This window comes from Neoarius graeffei, chromosome 7 (genome assembly GCF_027579695.1).
Source record: "Neoarius graeffei isolate fNeoGra1 chromosome 7, fNeoGra1.pri, whole genome shotgun sequence".
Lineage (NCBI taxonomy): Eukaryota > Metazoa > Chordata > Actinopteri > Siluriformes > Ariidae > Neoarius > Neoarius graeffei.
Genome location: NC_083575.1, coordinates 95,341,874 through 95,363,511, shown reverse-complemented (window position 1 = coordinate 95,363,511; position 21,638 = coordinate 95,341,874). Strand labels below are relative to the sequence as shown.

Sequence of the window (21,638 nt, the reverse complement as noted above, 5' to 3'; positions counted from 1 at the left end):
TATTGAGAATGTGAAATTCTTATTTGTTACCAGCGAGGGTATCTCTCTTCCAGTGGCGTGCACAGACATTTTGGGGGGCAAGTGCTCTGGGGGGGAAAAGGGCACTTTTTTGCGCATGTGGAACACAAAAGTCTGAGATTTAACCCTCCTCTTGTGTTCGGGTCGCCACTGACCCGTTTTAGTTTTTAAAGGTATAAAACAACCACTTAATGTTAATTTATTACATCAAGGCTTTTTGACTTTGCCAGGAATCTCTAGTTGAACAAAATAGAAAAAGAAATTTTTGTTTTCCTAAATCTGAAAATGGTCTAGCAAAAAATATAATACTTATGTGCAGTTGTTTCTGTATGCGACGGGCTACTTCACGACAAAATAATTACAGCTTGGGCTTAGAGGGCAAACAATACATTTTCACTCGATTCATGTGTTACCTGGCTGGTGGGGCAGGGGAAGAGCTGACTGACTGCCCGATGTGTTGTCTGCGCTACGACGAGGCCGTGGCTTCCAGGACGCTATGCTGCTGCAACCTCACATTGAATGCACTGCACGCTTGTTCACGTGACAGAGCAAGAGAGACAGAGGTCCGGTGTGTGTGCGGAGGGGGCACACATCGGGACATTATTTTCACACATGCTTTTAATGCCGCAGCTTTTCTAAAAGATCATGTCGACATTGGCCTCAGTAAACTGTAAAAAAAAAAAAAAAATTCAAAAGGGCACTTTTTTGGGCAGAGGGGCAGGTGCTTGAGCACCACCTCGTGTCTATCTGTGCACTCCACTGCTCTCATGAGAAAGAGTTCGAACTTGAGGGCAGGTATTCATTAGCCAAGGCAATATCTGGTACTCGGTCTCATCACAGCTTCATACCTATTTCCAATGGAAAACTGGAGATGCGGAGGATTTCTCAGGACTTGACATTTTCCATTGTGTCGGTGGGTGCCACTGATGGTACTGATTCTACTGCAACCCCAAGTCATGCTTGTGATGGTGCAGAGGATTTCAGTTCATACTGTATCAGCCTGGGCAATATGTTGCTTGTGTGTATGACAACAACTGGTATGTGGCAAACATTGTCGACCGTTCTGATGAACATAATGATGTGTATTGTCATTTCATGAAACGGTCAAACATGACTCTGTCTTGGCCTGCTGAAAACCGTCAAAATCCACCATGCTGGGTGCCATTTCAAGACATTATATGTCGTGTAAATGCGCCAGAGATTCAAGGTCGTAGTGCTCGGCATTATAAACTTGTTGCAGTTGATGTAGAAAGAATTGAGATGCTTCTTCCAAAGTACATTCATGCTTAACTGTCAGTGTCAGTCAGCAAGCCTGGTCATGGTTTTATATTGAATTGAATCGTTTTGTATTGTGCCTACATGTATTTTACAGCAGTAAATGGCGTCCATGCCTCATTAAAATTGTCTGATCTGATCACATGACTAATTTATTCTTAAGTGTAGTTTAAGTTGTGTGTGTGTACAGTGTGCAAAGGGTTAATAAATGTAAACTGTCAGTTTATATATTCAAATATATATGTTCAGTGATATTATGCTTGTTTTGATCTTACTATTTTATAATTTGAATGTGTTTTAGTACTTTTTGATTTGAACTGGCAGTTAAAACAACAGTTGACCTACTTTCCGGAGTTTTCAGAAAATATGCAAAAACAGTACCATATACAAATGCTTAGTTTATATTGAAGGAGTTGGATAATCAAAGTTTTTATTGGCTTAAAAGTTTGATAAAAGGTGTCTGTTGATAGGGTTAAAGGTTCATTCCAGTCATCATGTGCCCACATGGCCAACTAACGGCCTGAAGTAGGACGTACCAAACGGTAATTTTGTCCCGAAGCCATATTTGGGGCCCTCCTGTACCCCCACCAAACCTCTGAGTGCCCTGAAACTCTCTAAGTACACAGTAGAGTTCCCAAATATGATGATAAATCAGTTTAAACCTTATCAGCACAAAAACTTTCCAAGATATGGACCCCTGAAATGTCAAAAAAAATTGTCATTAAAAAAATCCACTTTTAAGTGGTTAATATCTCTAAAGTTAGTAAACCTGTGCTATTTTTAGGTGCAGAATCAGATAGACAGGGCCAGAATACATAGATATAGCAATTTACAGGTCTATATCCCCCTTAGAACAAAAGATATGGGCCTCCAAAAATGCTTGCAAATTAAGTGTACAATTCCCGGACCCCAAAAGTGGGCGTGGCACCCAAACTTTGAAGGGCCATAACTCAAAAACCGTTCCAGCTAGGAAGCTAAAATTTTGGATTCTTTCTTTTGACATCATAAGGCACTAAGGAAATATGTCTGAGGAGGTAAACAACATATCCATCATGTTGAATTACCGTATATGGAAATGTACAGTGTATGTGCGGTATGTGGTTCTATATGGGTCCGTCTCAGAAACCGCTCTCTCATTTGGGACATTATGGTCAAAAAATAAATTTTCTAATTTTACTTTTTTTTTTTGCATTTACCTAACACTCAATGTTTCTTTTGTGATGTTTAATAAGAATAAAGATAGCATCTTGCTTTATCTGGCCTCCGCTGTGGAACATTTTTTTGATTACAATTCAAATGCTTTTGTAAAATTGATTTCCATATAAAATAACTCCATCATGAAGAATTAAAGCTCCTCCTTCACAGATGAGTGAAAATATTGAATAAATTTCCTCTTTTTGATTGCTTGGGTTAAAAATGCTAAGTTATGATGACTGAATTGATTATTCACTTAAATATGAATAATATGATACATTTTGGGGATTTGATATGGCGAAATGGTTCACAATGGAAAAATCAAGAACACACCGGAAAGATGAGAATAACGGCGGTGGTAAAAGAACAGCGACTGTACCGGCTGAAGGTCGCGCGGGTCTCTGCTGTGGCGCGCGAGCAACGGGACATCACTACCGTACCGGACGGAGCGCGAGGCGGGGCCGGGGCAAAATGACTGGCCGTAGATTCTATCAAAAGTTCGATCTAAATTGACCATGGCTGCAAAATATTGGCCAAAAATATGCAAACACTACGAAATATGAAAGTAAGATGAAAAAGAAACATTCTATTGCCTTATACTGCAAGACTAAAACAAAATAAAACTGTCAAAACTCACCTTTTCAGCGATAACGTCCGAACAGATCACTCGCGTAACAGAAAGACCGCAAATGGAAGCACGATCAACTTCTAACTGCTGGAGTGGAAAATTCCATTCTACACATGCAAATTGTTAATGTGTGTCCTTCCCCGCACACAAATAACACGCTACGGTAAAAAATAGACCACAACTCATTTTATAGCTCAGAAATTCATACAAGACCAGCTACCATCGTAACATATTCTGTAAGAAACATATTCTATACCTAACTTTCAGCTTTCGCTTTAAAAAACAAAATCACAGATTTATAACTAAATGTTTATATGGCGTAGTGATTTTAAGTTCCTACTTTTGGTGAGGTCATGACCTCGACTCTGAGGCTTTCCGTTTAGATCAAAACACACGATCGTATTGGTTTTGGGTTTGTGGAAAACGGAGTTACGACGGTGATCAAATATTTTGCATGATGTTTTATTACGGTTATGATTATTCTGTGAGCGCACCAATCCTTCGGTGTATAAAGTTACAACTTAAAATACAATTAGTGATAACTGTAGACTTTTCAGTGGACTGCAACCTTTTTAAGGGAATGCGATGTAGTCGACCATTTATCATGTCCCAGATCAAGCCGCCATTTTTCTGCAGAATTTTTGCCAAATTCTGAATATTCACATCAAAGATTTAGTTTTATCTGTATTATTTCTTTCATCATTTTATTTCAAATTAAAACCAACATCACCATTCAAAACCGTGTAGTTTATTGACTGTGAGTATATTTAGTGGGGAACCCCCACAGTACCCAGTTTCTGAGACAAACTCATAAATGAACAGAGCAGAAACATTTCCTTCGAGTATTACGTTTTTATTTAAATGATTGGCGTCTGTGGAGCATTAACATGTTGCAAAGTAAAAATGTAATGGGTCCAGCATTAACCTACTTGAGATTAGTTTACAAATGCACTTAAAGGCCTGGATACACTTCACCACGGTCACGTTCCACACACATTCAGTAGTTAATAAATCCGATCACCAGTCCATGATTTCTGCTGCCTGTCAAACGTAAAATGTGTCACTCGACTGAAATTTAGATTGGACTCGCAGCAAATGATTGCCTGAACAGTGCATCAAATTCAAGTGCTTTTTGAAAATTTTATTTATTTTCCTCCAGTAATGTGTATCCAGGCTTTTAATTGCACTCGACATTTTCTACCTTATCAAACAAACAAGAAAACCTCAAGATCTGTTGCGAAAAAAACAAACAAACATGAGTGAAGCACGTTTGTGGTCCTTACAGGACTGTAAGACAGCTCACACACTCTTACATCAGCTTTTACCTCTTCTAATACAAAAGCAACATAAAAAAAGAACAGAAAAAAGAAACCTCCTCCATAAAACAGAAAGAAATGCATATAAACAAGGCTGAATGCACACATTTTTTTTTTTTTTTCTTTTATACATCCTCTTTAAACTGTGACACACCTGCATGAGGCCATACGGGACAAAGTGAGGCGAGATGGAGAAAGAAAACATTCAGTACTTTTCACACAGTCTTAATTTGAAGAATGACTGTTACATAATGAGCTCGAGAAGAAGCAGATACAGTAAATAATCCATCAAAGCAGTGCGTTCAAACACCCGACTTCTGAAAATGACCTTTACAGTGGCTGAAGTGGTTTCAGATAGGCAGTTTTACATCATACGCATGCAACAAATGGCAAAGCTAAAACCTCGTTGACTTCTTCTTCTCCTCCTTTTCTCTTCCTTTCCTCCTTCACTAACTGCTGCGGCCTTTGTAAGTGCATCTCACATTAAGTGCCAATGAAATGGCGCGCTCATGTTGTAGCTGCTTTCATAAGTTCTTGATCACTCGAAGGTCACGAAGCCGCTGCGTCACCTCGCGGTAACGTGATGGCGAGAAGTGGATTGTCAAATCAGGAAAGGAGTTTGGTGTGTCTCCGATCAGAGCAGCCAAGCGCATAGCGCTCGGGTACAAACCACAGCGATCAGAAAGGATTAGTAGTTCAAAACCACAGAAAAGAGAGAACCGCTTTTCCTTTTGCCTTTTCATTCACATATTCATAGAAAAATAGGTTTCGACGTACAAAAAGAAAAAAACAACCCCAAAAATCACTACAATCTCATGGTTCTTTTTAACGTAAACGGCATCAGAAGTCGACCTTGTTGCGATAATACAATTTCAATAACGTGATCCCGAACTAAAAAGTTTTCAACCATGAGCCGACATATAACTTATGAATGACGGCAAGCAGGAAAAGAAAAAAAACAAACACGTTTTTCACCCGTGATCCTTCACTGGTACTGTTTTAATATGTAAAACAGATTTTTTTTTATTTTTTTAAATGTGAGATGCTCTCTTTTCTGCTCTCATCACGTCTTCACTGCTCTGACTTGGGAGTCAATTCAGTTGTTTGTGTCGTTATACCCTCACCGGCCACTTTAATAGGAACGTGTTGATTCTCAGATCCCTGTTCTTGGCTGCAGGAGTGGAACCCGATGTGTTCTTCTGTCTGCTGTTACATGCCGAGATGCTTTTCTGCTCACCACGGTTGTAGAGTGATTTATATGAGTTACTATATCCTTCCTGGCAAAAAAAAAAAAATCTTGCATCAATTTTCCTCTGAACTCTCATCAACAGGGCGTTTGTTTCTACCCACAGAACTGTCGCTCACTCACTCAAAAAAAAAATGTTTTTGTTTTTCGCACCATACATGCCTCTTTTCCACCAAATCAGTTCCAGGGCTGGTTCGGAGCCGGTGCTGGTGCACAACTCGTTCAACTTGCGAGCCAGCTGAGAACCAGTTTGCTTTTCCATAGCTCACAGTGCTAAGGGGAGACACGTCAGTTACGTCGCTGTATACGTCAGTTACGTCGCTACGTTTGCATAAACCTTGGCGTGAATATCGAAGCAAAAACAACAACAATAATAATGGATGACTTCACGTTTGTACAGCTGCTGCTTCTCGTCACTTAAAAATGGCGATCTTTCGCGGTCTTGTTATTGTTGTTGGTCTTAACAACTCTGCCCCCCCCCCGCTGACATAAGTGGTTCTTTCCTCTGGCCCAGCAGAGAGTTGGTGCTAGCCTGGAACCGGTTTTTCTGGCCCCAGAGCCAGTTCTTTGTCAGTGGAAACAGAAAACCCGGTTCCAAACTAAGCACTGGCCCCGAACCAGCCCTGGAACTGCTTTGGTGGAAAAGGGGCATCTGTGTAAACTCTAGAGACTGTTGTGTGTGAAAACCCCAGGAGATCAGTTTCTGAAATTCTTGGGTTTCAGTCACATGACTTTTCTTACCGATTTCACTTCCGGTAAAATAGCTGGTGGTCAAGCAAACCAAAATGGCTGCTGTAGTGCAAACATCTAGCGATTGACTTATCAGAGTACGCTCGAACTGTAGAAGCCACTGCTCACTTTAGATATATTCAGAAGATCGCTGTGTGCAATGGAATCGACCCCTACAGTCTGGGAAAGAAGGATTTGTCATACAATCTCGAAAACTACCCTTCAGTCGAGTTCCCCGACATCTCCAACTATCTGGTGTTGCAGACGTCCTTCTACACCGCAAAACAGATGAAAGTGTGGAAGAGTGCGGAGGCTTACAAAAACTTTTTTATATGTGGCTGGGTAAAGGACCTCGGCATCAAGTCGCCGCCCAATGAATCCTGGATTGTTTTTGCCCGTGTGTGTGTGTATGTGTGTATATATATATATATATATATATATATATATCACATTATCTGTAGCCGCTTTATCCTTCTACAGGGTCGCAGGCAAGCTGGAGCCTATCCCAGCTGACTACGGGCGAAAGGCGGGGTTCACCCTGGACAAGTCGCCAGGTCATCACAGGGCTGACACAGAGACACAGACAACCATTCACACTCACATTCACACCTACGCTCAATTTAGAGTCACCAGTTAACCTAACCTGCATGTCTTTGGACTGTGGGGGAAACCGGAGCACCCAGAGGAAACCCACGCGGACACGGGGAGAACATGCAAACTCCACACAGAAAGGCCCTCGCCGGCCCCGGGGCTCGAACCCAGGACCTTCTTGCTGTGAGGCGACAGCGCTAACCACTACACCACCGTGCCGCCCCATATATATATATATATAATTTTTTTAAGCTTTTCATTCGTGTCTTTACAACAAAGCCATGCAAGTTGAAGTGTAAACAAACAACAGTTGGCTTGATTCTCACTTGTGTCGGCTCTTATCTCTCAGCTAAATCATTCACAAAGATCATCAGAAACCCCTTTAAAGACCTGGATCTTAGTTAAACAAGACGGAGAAGTGATCTCGGCGCATTGTAACTGTACAGCTGGGGAAGAATTTGGTCGCGGCCTTCATGCATATGGACTAGGGATGGCGAAAACTAAAAAAAATCTTGACCGACCACCGAGCCTCATTAGCCGGTTAAAGTCGGTTAACCTATGAGTTTAAACAGGGATGCAAACGGCGCGCCTTTTTCACGGCTCGTGCAGATCCGATTTTTTTTTTTTTGGGGGGGGGCGTTGGAGTGTCTGAATAATTTCATCAGAGTAAATTCTGTATTAAAATTACTACATAAGCAAATGCCGTTACAGTCCATGAAAAAGCCGTGAAAAAGTCGGCGTCTGCGCCTTTAGTTTGTGTGGAGAGAGATGATCTGCAGTAACATGCATTGTTGGCTACAGACCGAAACATACTTTCAGAATGCACTGGCCAAGGCAGGACTAAACTCCATGTGCCTTCTAATAATAATTAAAAAAAACAGAATAGTAATTTGTAAGCTAAAAAGCCTGTGTCTACACTTTTCTTTCGCCGAGTGGCAGCTGTGTTCAACTGGGGCGGGACATGACTGAATGGGTGTTTCTGATTTGTCAGCTGTCTTTAACTGGGGCGGGAGGGCGGGACATGACTGAATGGGTGTTTCTGATTTGTCAGCTGTCGTCCTTACACCGCATGGCATGGCCCAAGCGTTTACAACACAGAATTCCAGGTTTTCCGCTCCAAAATCGACAGCTTCAAAACGATTTTTTTTTTTTTTCACCGACAACCAAAAAAAAAATTACCCGGTTGACGTTGATTCGGTCAACCACCGGTCAAACGGTCATCGGTTAACATCCCTAATATGGACTTTGTGAGGAGTAAACAAAGAAACAGCTGGGGACTTTACCTCTTCGCGACTAAAAAAAAGTACCGCAGAGATGCCAACCTTTTGTGAAATCAATGTGTAGTGACTCCAATCCAGCTGGGGGTTCGGGGTAAGCCCCCCGAGAAAATTTTGGAAATTGGTGCTTTTTTAGGGCCATTCTGAGTGAATACAGGTGACTAAAATGAACTGGGACATGTTGGTTTTGGGGGGAGAAAATGTTGATTTTTTTTTTTTTTTTCCAATTATCTGAAAAATAAAACCAAACCACAATCACTCACAATTTTCTCATGAGTGATGCTCATAACTCACCACATTCACACAAAGTAAAGACTTCTCTGGTAATTTGTATACAATCAACTTTCAAACAGTGAATATTATTTTCTTAACTTTACACAAATGCAGATTACATACCATCAATATTTATAGATAACGTACTGGAACACGCAATTAGCAAATACTCAATAGTACTGGAACATGTCTAGTTCCTTTTTATTCCCATGATTAATGTCAAGTCACTTTGACTACTTTTAATTTTTATCAACTTCCTTTCACTTTTAATCTCATCAATATCAAGTCAGATTACTTATTCAGTTCTGATTGATTTACTTCAGAAGACGACCGTTTCAGTTCCAACAGTGTTTCGTTTCTTTTTGCGAATATATCGTGAAATGTTCATTGCATATTCGGAACATGGTGTTTTGGGTGGATGACAACCCTGATTTCATGTTTTGAGCGATAGTTTGTGAGGTTACAACACCCCGACCGCCCCTCAATACCTAGTGACATGGGCTGCTCGACATTCCATCGCGGCATCGATAATTTAATTTGCGCATGCGCAGAACGCTTGTCAACAAAGATGGCGGCACCCATCGAAGCAAACTTTGACCATAACTACAGTCAAAATATTGAATTATCAAGTGATAATTTGGCCTCAAATGTACCGAACACCGGCAAAATATCATGAACCCTTTATAGATTCACGCATTTAGAACCGCATCCATGCTAAAATCGTATGAATCCCATATAAACTGAATAGACGGGCGTAGCCTCGTAGTGGTACTGTCAAAAACGTAGTGACTACGCACAAATCGTAGTGATTGGCATCTCTGGTACTGTAATATAACGACACATAGCACGAAAAGTACTTGGGAAACACTAAGGCCAGAGCTGAGAGGGAAATACAAACCTTTCACCAAGTGATCACTGCAAACTCCAGCACGCTTCAACTCGGCTCCCTGCGATTTCACGGAGAGGTTCGAAAGCCACCTTTCTCCACGTCTTTTTGTGAAATCCTGTGTTCGTTCACCCTTTTTTTTATGAGTTTACGGGGAACCCTGAAGAAACTTTTATCAGTTTCACGGGCTGATCAATTCGAACAACCTAAAACAACGCAAGCGTGAGGCGTTTTTCATGCGAGCAACGCACCTTCTCCGTACAAACGCTTTGTCAACCGAGCTTTGGTCGACCACCAGCTAAAGTTTTGAATAACTAATGAGGCGGATGTGACGTCACGTGAAACCCAAGAATACTCAAACCTTCATGCTCCATCTGGCTCAAACCAACACCCATGCCACAGTGAAAGTCAGTCACACTGTGAGTTCACAGTTTTTCCCCTTCTGATGTTTGAACATTTAACTGAAGCTCTTGATTTGTATCTGCGTGATTTGATGCGTCAGGGATCGGCTGATTTTTAGAGAACGGCATCAAACAGCAGGTGTTCCTAATAAAGTGGCCAATGAGTGTATATCTCAAAGTGGAGGCTTTAAAAAAAAAAAAAAATCTAAATTAGACCTGCGTTTAAACACATTTAGCACTGTGCCGATTAGAATTTCGCTATTAACACGCATTTTAATCTGTAACTGTTTAACAAATCGGTGTGTGGTTTATTTCTACCGAACGTCTGAAGCCCGTTTTGACCTGCAGAGCCATCAGCTCGGTCGTAAGGTCGATTACAGTGAAAACGCAGCCAAGCAATGAAACCAGCCAACAGCTTAAAAACATAATGTGCAAAACAAACTGTCAGAGATGAAAATGCAGAGATTAATGAGACAGTACAGCTGATTTTATTTCGATTAGCATTACCATAAATTCTGATAAGATCAAATATTAAACTTCATGAAGTGTAAACAGTAATGCATGACAAGACGGGGGGGAAAAGAAAGTCAATCTTTTTAAGGTTTTTTTTTTTTTGTATGTATAAACACTGTACATAAATTACTTTCTCTGAGACTAATATTGATGTACGGATAAGTGGAATTTTTATTTTTTAACGTTTAAAAAAAAATCCATAAAGATACTCTCACATCTCTTGTCAAAAGACAGGCCAGTTATGATATATAATTTTTCGTTTTGTTTTGCTCTCTACACTACATCCGCCAGCTGGTTCAGCAATGACATTGAACACTCAGACTCGACTGAATACTTGAATCATAACAGAGTCCTGAAAAGAAAGCGAAGCAGGAAAGAATCATGTGCCGTTTCAGTTCTCACGGCTGCATGTCTCGGTACCCAAAACATCCACAAAATGTTTTTTCACTGATAGCAAGAAGAACTTTGAGTGAGAGATGCGACCCAGACCCAGAGGCTCTGTACACGTTAGTCCGTTATCCAAGTGCAGTGGTTTTGTAAACGCATTCCTTCTTTCTTTTCTTCCTTTTTTTTTCCATCCATGAAGCGTACCATCTTTACGAATTTTATACAAAAAAAGCACAAAAAAGATAAGATTGACGAGTTTTTAAAAATTTCTATCAAGAGTCTTTCGGAGAGAATCGGCTTGTCCGTCCGATGCTGCAGCGTGAAGAAACGTGGTTTATGGAGCTTGTCTCGGGGGTTTTGTACACGGTAACGTAGAGAGGCAGCTTCCGTCTACCCTGTGTTAGGGGCTATTAGTGAATATATTCAATATAGAGATGAGTACTGGGGCAAGAGAGTGTGAGGCAACTGAGGCAGTACTGAGTGACTCAGTCATTTCTTCACTTTTATTTCTCCCCTCAGTCTGAGAAAACTGTCAGCTAAGTAACAGTCTGTCACCTCTACCTAGCTAAAGCAGGTTTTTAAAAATGTTCTTATTGAGTGCGTTCAGAAGGAGTTCATTTCGATGCGTGTTGGTTACAGAGCTCATCTCAGGTCTTTTCTACACGGTAAAAGAGAGAGGCAGCGAGGCACAGTGCAGTCTGTTGTTACGTCTTCTTCCCAGCTAAAGCACCGCTGTGCAGTCGGTTGTTACCTCTTCCCGATCTCGCTCTGCCTCAAGAACTGGATGTTGTTGGCGCTGTCGGCTAGTTCGGGGTACTGCTCCACAGAGAGCACGTAGTAGCCGTCGTAGCCCAGAACCTTTCCCGAGCTCAGTAGTTGCCGTTTCTCACCCTCGGTCCAGAGCCTGGCCCCTTCCTCGCCCTCGCGAACCCTTTGCTGTTCTCTTTGCCACGCGCTCGACAGCGCTCTTTGTCGGGCCTGCTCAAGCACTCGTGCCTTTTCCTCATCGAGTGTCATGCCGTACCGTACGTGCAGCGCCAATGAGCCGTACTGGAGCTCGACGTCCGCGAAGCGTCGTGTACGCCCGTTCACCACTGTGGTAGATTGAGACACGGTCACATTGACGCCGTTCTCCAGGCTGCGGCGTCCACTTGTCAGCCGTAAGGCCCCCAGGTCACTCTCGGGAAGGCTCGTCTTGATGAAGTAATGCGTATCGCGACCCTCAATCGTGAAGTGCAGGTCTTCCAGGTAGAAGGCATTGTTCAGCACTGCTGCCACCTTGATGCAGTCTTCGTTGGCGATGTTCAGTGCGTTCGTGGCCACTTGTCCTTTACTGGTGATCGCAAGCATCACGCCTTTACCGATCAGTGACCTGACAGTGGCGAACCACAGCCAGGGTTTATCCCGTGCAGAACGACGGCGGCTAAACTGGATTTCTGGCATCCTCTCGAAAGATAAGAATGCCTTGGCCTGACGTGTCACTTCCTCTTGGACGCCTGAAATGGCCTGTAAGGGACAGGACGAGAAAAAGGTTACAAGGGAAGAAGGCAAAAAGTGAAAGTAGTTTTATATAAAAAGCTGCCTGAAGTGATTTGTCTAAAAGTGCAATGAACACTCGGGCTAGAGAAGAGGCAAGATCACGGGGGCTTATGATCATAAGAATTTTCTGTCAAAGCAAACCAAAAGGTGTCACAAACAGATTCAACAACATACAATTTAGGCCAGTTATCATGGCCCCTGGTGTTTCCTTTAACTGGATGATGGTACCAACATTAACTAAACATACTGCAGATTAAATTCGTTTCCCCGAGTGATGTAGCGTCCTCTTGCCTCTCTAGGTCTGTGCTTGTGACTTGTAGAAAAACTGACAAGTCACACTTTCTAGCTATGGAGGCTCGAGAAAACCGGAGTGCAAAAGTGTACAAAACATGTCAAACTGAGCTCCTGGAGGGCCAAAGCACTGTTGAGTTTACATGTCTAATTAAAATCTTGTTAATTAGCTGATGGGTTAAATCAAGCATATTAAACTCTAGAGCACTCTCCAGAATGGGATTTTCACTCACTTGACTCCCAAGAACAAACAAAAATGGTGATGATTAAGAGATTATGGCAGGATATAAATACCGGAAGATCATCCCAGAGCTGACTTTTTCTCATCTCCAGTGAGGGTTGCGTGAGGTCAAATTTGGGAATCGGGAATCCAGGGATGGCATTGTGAAGGTGGAAGCCAAATGTTACCAGCCAGATGTTAACATCTACAAACAGACATTTGACATTTAAATTAAGCACTGTTGCTTGTTTTATTTTATTTTATTTTTAGCATTTAGCTTAAATATTCACACAACATGCCCTTGTCACCTTAGATATTTATTATTATTATTATTTTTTTTATTTGGTGTCCCTGGGCAAGATAGACAGCTTAAATACAACAGGAAGCAGATAGTGCTCAGAATAAAATCGTACTTATCCTTACCTGTAACATACTCTTTGACATCGTGCACCTTGCTAATAGGGTTATTGTTGCGGAACATGTACAGGTTAAAGGGGGCAGGATCTTTTCCCACTCTGGTCCAGGTGCTAATATCTGGGGTGGTCCAGCGGCCAGCGGGAATGTCATAGTCTCTTTCTCCAAAATGAAGGAGCCTTGTAAGTGGGTCGTACAATCCTCCATGGAACCCAATTACCAGCTGGAAGTCAGGGTTCGAGTCAAAGTAGATCTCTCCATAAGCAGTGTACTGAACCTGCTTAAGCAGTAGCCCGTTACTGCTAAAGACAGCTAGTGGAGTGCCGGTGTTGTCACAAGCAATGTAGAACTCCTCTCCACTGCTAATCTCCATGGCAAAAAGGTGGCCTTGGAGGTCATAGTAGAGGGAGGTGATCTCTGAGCTGGAATGATTGTAGACGTGGGTGATGCGTGTAGGGTAGTTCAGATCAGCATAGAAGAACTGAAGGTGCTGACCAAGGGTGTTACGGGATGCCAGTCGCCTCCCCAGTCCATCGTAACGATACTGGATCGTCCAACTATTGGCCTTGCTGTGGACTCGTACAAGCAGTCCTTTGGAGTTGTATTCGAAGATCTCCGTGCCTCTCTGGCGCAGGAATCCATCTTCATCCATCCGGTACTGTACATCACCAAGCCGTGTGATACGATCCCGAAGGTCATAACGGAGCGGCGTGAGCCGAGCACTGTTACCCGGGTTTAGCAAGTGAAGGTTGCCATTGAGATCATAGCTGTAGCGCCACATCATCTTCTCGTTCAAGTAGACGGTCTGCAGTTGGCCATCCACGTCGTACTCGTAGCTGTATTTGGTGGTGTTGGCAAAAGGTCCGATCTTGATCTCACGCTTGGTGACACGGCCCATGTTGTCGTACTGTATGGTGATCCAGTACATGAGGGACCGAAAGATCTCGTACTGAATCTCCTTGATACGACCGTGGACATCAAAGTGCTTGGTGTAGGTCATGACGGCTGTAGAGATGATCTGGTTAATGTCATAATAGATCACACCAAACTTGCCAAACTGCTCCACTTTGCCTGAGATGTCATCAAATTGGTAGAGGTCAATGGGTAGTGGCGTCTCGTTGATGACCCCTTGCATGCTGGTGACCCGGAAGCTGTTATCGTAAGAGTAGTCGAAGCGGGCATTGACCATGCCGTCCTCACTAAATCGGAAGATCTGCCTGTCCACTAGTGGGCCAATTTGACGATATCGGATGGAGCAGATAAAACCTTCACTCTGCAAATTCACCGTCTTCAAAACGCCAGCTGTTTCGTCGTACGTGAAACTCACACGTGTGCTGTCGTACAGGATCTCCGAGATCTTGTTCAGCCTTCTGTACTTGTAGAGGATGCGGCGGCCGGTGCCCAAGTGTGCCACACGAAGGAGCTGGCCATCCTCGCTGTAATCCACAGTGACTGAGGCGTTGCTCTCGGGTGGATGATAGATGTTGCGGTAATAGCCAATAGATCGGATTGTCTCCATGGTGTGACGCGCCACGCTGGGCATGGTAATGGCAGAGAGCCTGTCTTGTAGGTCGAAGTCGAAGATGTACTGTCGCTGGCTATGGAGCAGGAGCACCATGGACTGGAAGTGAAGGAAATAAGCAATTAATTATTTCAACGAGTGTTTAAAATGCAAAGAGTGTGCAAAGACCGGGATTAACATGCAGTTCCAGTGCTGATTTCCTCATTTAATTGAGGTCTCGGAGTCCTCATTTTCTAAACGCAGCACATCTTAATACGCTCGGATGCATAATTCTGAAGTGTTCTGAAATTACTGGCCTTTGCCTCTGCACTTATCTCATAAGGTAAGCTTCGGTGAAAGTCATAATCACTTAGCAAAGCAGCAGGTAATAACCTTTTCAACATACTGTAGCTGATAAACCTGCTGCTCTTGTGGTTGAGAAGTCACTTTTTTATTTTTTTTTTGTAAGTACTGCAAACAGAATCTTTAATAAGCATCTGATGTATGCTAAAACCACCTACTCAGCAATTCAGCTGTGATCTGTGATCGAAAGAGGTCTCATGTTTATTCCGAGCCTGTTTGTGGGGGTTTTGATGGACAGCATAAATAGCAATGATAAATAAGCGAGCTAGCGAGTGTACGGCCCGCTCCACAAAGCCAACAACAAAACTTCCGACATCATTTATCTTGCCTTTTTTTTTTTTTTTCCCCTCAAATCTCCTCAATGCTCTGCTGTGGAAAACAGTGCAACAGAAACCTGCCAGGACTTCTGATAATCATATCAAATCATGTTTGGATGAGATTATTTAGCGTCCGCAGGCATTCTGAGTGTTTGTGCATTTGTATTTACTTCACACGAAGATTAGAATTTTGTCATTTTATTTTAAAATCACAGAATCTGTGCTGACCAGGATGAAGAGCACTGATAGAAACCTGATGGAGCCTCAAAGACTGAGATGAAAAAGAAACCTCGTTAATCTCTTCAGATTTATAAACCCCATCACTTTTAGTTCACCTTTTCCCTTTTTATCTGAACATCATCAGTCTCGTATAAATCCTGACTGGTGTAACGAGCAAAGCCTAACAAGCTATTGATTAACCTCTGGATTTATTGGTCAAGCTGAACTAAATTTATAGCCTACTGCTTTCAGATTTGTAGTGTTTGTACATGTGGAGTTATATGGTGACCAGCATTAAAGGAAAATCAGCTAATAGGAAGCAATAATTATAATTGCATGGTTTATTCTAAAAATGAATTAAAAATGGAATAAAATAAATCTAATTATAAATCGTTAAAGGGGAACAGAGGGCAATATATAGAGTAAATATAACAATAAAACCAGGGCTTTGAACCAGAATTTTTTTCCTATTGGTTCGTTCCGAACAGAAACGGAATTTTAACGTTTCCGGTTTTGGGTTCCACCATTAAATAGACGTTCCCGAACCGGTTAGAACAAAAAATTTCGTTCCCGGAACGGTTAATTACGTTCCCTGTCAGCTGTTTAACAAATGGCTATAAAATTATGTCTCTGTCTCATCCAGCTTAAGCCAAATGTAGGCTAATTCTATTACAACCTTCATTAAATAAGACAAGAAATAATTCAAAACAATTATTATTTCAAATGTTGGCGATTTGGATTCTCTGTATGTCTTCCCATCTACACAAACAGAAAAAGTGCCAAAAATGAAAAGATAATTCGTTTAGCGTGTTACCAAAGGCTAGTCAGGCCCTATAGAGGGCTACCGCATGACGTCACCGCGCCGCAAGATTTTGTTAGGTGCCATATTGGAAGACCAAGTACACATCTATGCAAGTACACACATACATAAAACAAACTACACCTGAAATGTAGCCAGGGTTGGTTCTGCCCTAATCTGGACCCGGGTGCAACATCGCGCGCACCCCCCCCCCCCCCCCCCCCCCCAAAAAAAAACCAGTCTAAATCAGGACAACCATCACATAACTATAACTATAAACATTTTATATCAACTATTTTAACTAAATGGGCTATAATAAATAAGCCTGCAGGCAGCCACAGCGGGCTGCCTCAGAAAAGTAACCATTTGTCCTACCTTAAAACTCGTTTTGCATTTTCTGCCTCCTTTTTTGTATTTTCAACCCTCCGTTTATTTTCTTTCCTTTTCTGAAAATCCGATTTGTGTCCAGACATTTTGTTCTGCTACCAACGAACTAACTCGTCAGGTCTCGTCTCTCGAGTCCGCGATGATTCCCGTGGGAGGGGCAACAACTGATACATTTTTACAAACAGCCAATAGGGAGGTTGCATCGTTCAGGCTCTTCTTTGCTCAGACACTCAGTAATGCACTTACTCACTAGTAGTCCACCTTCCCGCTCTCTCCATTCAATCAGCGAACGTCACACAGGAAGTGAACCTCAGCGGGTCATAGAAACTTGTGCAGGAGAAGAATGACTATTTGTAGGCTACAGAAACTTTGAGGAACGAAATAAAAACCAGTATTAACCGGTTACCATTATTTTTAATAAGCGTTTCTGTTCCGGAACACAAAAAATAATAAAGTTTCTGGTTTCGTTTCTGTTCCATGTGAAATAGAAAAAGTTCCCGGTTTTCGTTCCTTGAACCGGTTCAAAGCCCTGAATAAAACACACATTAACGAACCTTATTCAAGACTTACAAAAGTTTTTTGTTCTAAGGTTGGAAAGTTATAGTGTTTTGAAAGTAGCTCGAGCAAACTATTTCCGCAGTTTGAACAGCCCGCCATGATATTAATTTTATCCAATCAGAATGCACGTTCATTTTCTCTGCGTAACACTCATGACGTATGTGTGTGCCCAGTTGTGTTGGCTCATTGAGGTTGGGAATAGCACGTGTGAAATACCTGTTTCTGCCTCTTGCGACGATTTCGCAAGTCCACGGGTGGCGCCTATCTCATTGCAGCAAATAAATTCTGCTGGACTCGTGAGCAACTCCACGTTACATTTTCCGCACGAGCACCACGCCGTGTCACCTGCACACAGACGCTCTGCCCCACGCTCGCCACGCCCATGGTCAGCATCAGTCTCATCCTCGCCATCATCCGAGCTTTCTTCTCTTATTTCATCACCGGAGTCGAGAGTACCTCTCCTAGGTTCAAACTGGTACCCTTCTAAGCCATAGCCTGCTTGCAGTGCGTCTTGCGGGATCTCTTCGTACGATTCGACAGAGCTGTCGCGTTCACTTGATGCGCCCGACGCCATGATTACACGCTTATCTCCTCTATTTCGGAGAGTTTCGCTAGTGCAGTGGGTAGCGCTGACGTCACGGTCTTTTAAAAATGGCGACTCTTGTGCGGTTTAGCGTATAAAGTATTATATTTACAATTACCAAGATATTTCGTTGTTTTCTAGTACATAAATTTGATAGAATACGTTACTTTGTCACATCAGCAACCGTATATATTATATTTTGTACCCCTTTAAAATGCATGTAGAACAGAGAAAATAAGGAATCTCAGTAAAGAATTTTAAAATGGCTTTCATTTGAAACTTAAAATTAGTTATAGTAAGAAAAAAATTCTATAAAAATGTAATGTTATGTAAATTTGAGTGGAGGATCGCTTCTGGGAAATTTAGTTTATTAGTTTTTTTTTTTTTCCCCCTCCAAAATTTATGTCGACCCTCGGGAAGAACAGCTGTCCAGGACACACATGATAAATGCTGCTTCGTCAAGTAAAATAAGTAGTAAAGTCTGAACTTGTGAAGGTTCTCACAGAGTTTTCACAAACTTACCCCCCCCCCCCTTCTTTCTTCTCACTTCTTTCATTCTTTCTTTGGCCTTTAAACCCTGGCTTTTCCCTCAAGCCTTGTTTTTTCCCCCATAAGTCTTTCTTTACCACACTCCTAAAGCCATCCCGCACAAAAACAGCCTTTTATTTCTTCTTCTTCTCTCTCTCCATGGCAAACACGGCATCAACGAAACCTCAATAATTCAAAGGGAAATTCACAAACCTGCAGTCCATCCAGCCCTTTGTCCTATAAAACACATTTCTCCCTTTCACTGTTGTTTTTTTGGGATGCTCTGGCTCGGGCCTATTAGTGTGTCCTTTGAATCCTTCGAGGGAAATTAAGAAGTCAGCACCTCTAATAAATCTCCAGCTGAGCGCCGTGGTCACGCCGAGCTCCAGTCAGAGCTCAGATGGAGGCTGCTGACTACAAACGAGTGTGTTCCTGAACTTACACGACCCAGCGCCAAGTGCAAATATGAACTTTACCAGTGCTTGAAGGTCACTGAACACACTTTGTCTGACATGGTGAAGTACTTTCCCAGCAATGCTTTGTGTCCAACATTAAATTCACACTCGGACATCTTTACTGCAGCATAGGAGTTTAATGTTTAGTCTGAAACCTCAGCATTGAAATGTCTGGCATTTAACCCTCTGGGGTCTGAGGGTATTTTCTGGCACTCTAATGATTTTGGTACACTCTGATTTTGTTGTCAGTTTCAACAAGCCTAAGCAGTATTTTCAAAGTTACAGTATATAACTTTTTTGTTTTCAGCACAAGTTCAGCTACAATAATGTCTCTAGTACATACGTCATGATTGTCATCTCATCATCTGTAGCCGCTTTATCCTGTTCTACAGGGTCGCAGGCGAGCTGGAGCCTATCCCAGCTGACTACGGGTGAAAGGCGGGGTTCACCCTGGACAAGTCGCCAGGTCATCACAGGGCTGACACATAGACACAGACAACCATTCACACTCACATTCACACCTACGCTCAATTTAGAGTCACCAGTTAACCTAACCTGCATGTCTTTGGACTGTGGGGGAAACCGGAGCACCCGGAGGAAACCCACGCGGACACGGGGAGAACATGCAAACTCCGCACAGAAAGGCCCTTGCCGGCCACGGGGCTCGAACCCGGACCTTCTTGCTGTGAGGCGACAGCGCTAACCACTACACCACCGTGCCGCCCCACGTCATGATTGTACTTTAAAAAAAAAAACAAAACATGACCTTACCCACTGTCTCAAACCGTTTTGGTTACTTGAGGTGATTCTGTTCAGTCTGAGGAATGGCTCAAGCACAAAAACTTGAATCTGATCCAGTGATTTTGGACAATTAACTGGCCATCAAAAATGTATGTCCTATTGTTTTGGGATAAAGGATTGGCAGTGGGAGGAGTATTCAATGAGGAGTTAAAAAATTGCTATTCATTCAATGAGAAGAGTAAAAACCCTTCCCACTGCCAACTCTTAATCCCATCAGGTCAAATCCCAAGGGGTAAGGTCATGGTTTTTCACACATTCCAACACAGTTCTAAAACTGATTTTTACAACACCTTCATTTATCTGGTATTTGACTTTTTATTTTGGTATTTGACTCGATTCAGTGTGTCTTGAAATTAACTCTTGTTCCACAATTACTCTAATTCTACTCCAAATTTTATTCTCTAAACTCAAGTAGAGCAAAATTAACTATTTTTGAGGAAAATACTTTTAACTCTAGAAAAAAAAACAACTGCTCAGTCATTTTTCCTGTGTCTGCACTACAGCGCACGCATATCAACCGATCTGCTCATCAGAAATGGAAGAAATATTTACACTTACTCGAGCCGATCTGTGGCCGGATCGAGTCGAAGTTAAAAAAACAAAAAGGCACTGTTCATCATCAGTGTCGCAGTTCTCAAGCTTGAATTGAATCGCTGTCCTGAATCATCCAAAGTGCATAAAATCCGCGTGCCATCACACAACAAGCTTTACCTCCAAATAGGCTGAACAATGTCTGACAGATTTTTATCCTGTGTATGGTGGGCGTTCCCACCGCCAAAGAAAAGCCAATTGAAACCAAAAGAGTGAAAGTGATTCATCATGCCGTTACCATGGGAACAGTCTTTTATGAAGTGGGTGCTCAGTACTCCTACTCCAGTGTGACTGAGGAAGGGGATGAGTTTTGTGTTTCATCTGATTTTAGGTAGTTTTAAAAATATTATAATATTTGGCAGTGGGCACATAGGAAAGTGTAAAGTGTGTCAATATGTTTATTATGCTTGTATGGTAAACTCGCAAAGATGTTTATCTCAATACATGACCTACTCATTCTAAACCTGTCGAGCTTCGCCAGTGAAGCTCTCGACACCAAAGGGTTAATAATTATCTGCTGAAGGTGAAGTCAACTTCGTCTCGGTTTTATTCACCGATATTCACTGAGCCTGAGGCAGATAATTGTTTTAGTATAAATACACAGGTGATTTATTCCAAAAATCATACTACAAATAAATCCCAACTCCACTTTACCTTTGAATAGTTTTAGACCAAACTTCGTAGCATCTTTAGTGCTTTTAGGAACAGCATTTTCTTTCATCATTTGTAATTCTTCCTCACTTAACGGTGACGAAGCGATCGGCCGCCATTTTGCCGAGTCGCTTGAAGTGATTATCGAGAAATAATCCGAATCTCTCAACCAGTCAGCACACACGATTTCCTTTAATCACCTGCGTATTTATAAAAATGTAATTTAATCATACTGTTATTTACTAATAATGATCCTTTTTTAATTAAACTTTTTGTTTAACTTCCTGTTAATTTTTTTACATTGTTGATGCATATTTCTTGTTTATTATTCTGTTTTAAGTGTTTTACTGTACACTATAAAAAAAAACTGAAAAGGTATTAATAATAATAATAATAATTATCTTTTCACATCATGTGTTAACACACCTAATGATAGTATTTATTTATCGCTTGTTTGCTTGCTGTACTAACCTGAGTTTGCTCCACACGGTAATTGTTTCCCTTTTTGTTTAACAGATTTAAATTTTTGTCTCTCAGATGAACTCGTAATTTAGATGAATGACTACAGAATATTTTCCGAATGATCACGTGTTCTTAATAAGGATGACCTTTCAGTGTTTCATCGTAATTATTTCCTTTTTAATTTTTTTTTAATCTTCACCATTTCATCTTCCTACCTGAGCTGCT

General features: G+C 41.8%; 1 protein-coding gene across 1 annotated transcript in view; it reads right to left on the bottom strand.

Annotated features, from left to right (window-relative positions):
* Positions 1-3,947: 3,947 nt before the first annotated feature.
* tenm3 (teneurin transmembrane protein 3) overlaps positions 3,948-21,638 on the bottom strand; it is an 813,838-nt gene continuing 796,147 nt past the window's right edge. The window contains exons 27-29 of the mRNA XM_060925037.1: positions 13,208-14,819; positions 12,859-12,989; positions 3,948-12,240 (exon numbers count right to left, since the gene is read on the bottom strand). Of these exons, the coding sequence (XP_060781020.1) occupies positions 11,482-12,240; positions 12,859-12,989; positions 13,208-14,819 (2,502 nt within the window). The 3' untranslated portion in view covers positions 3,948-11,481. The remainder of the gene's footprint in view (positions 12,241-12,858; positions 12,990-13,207; positions 14,820-21,638) is intronic.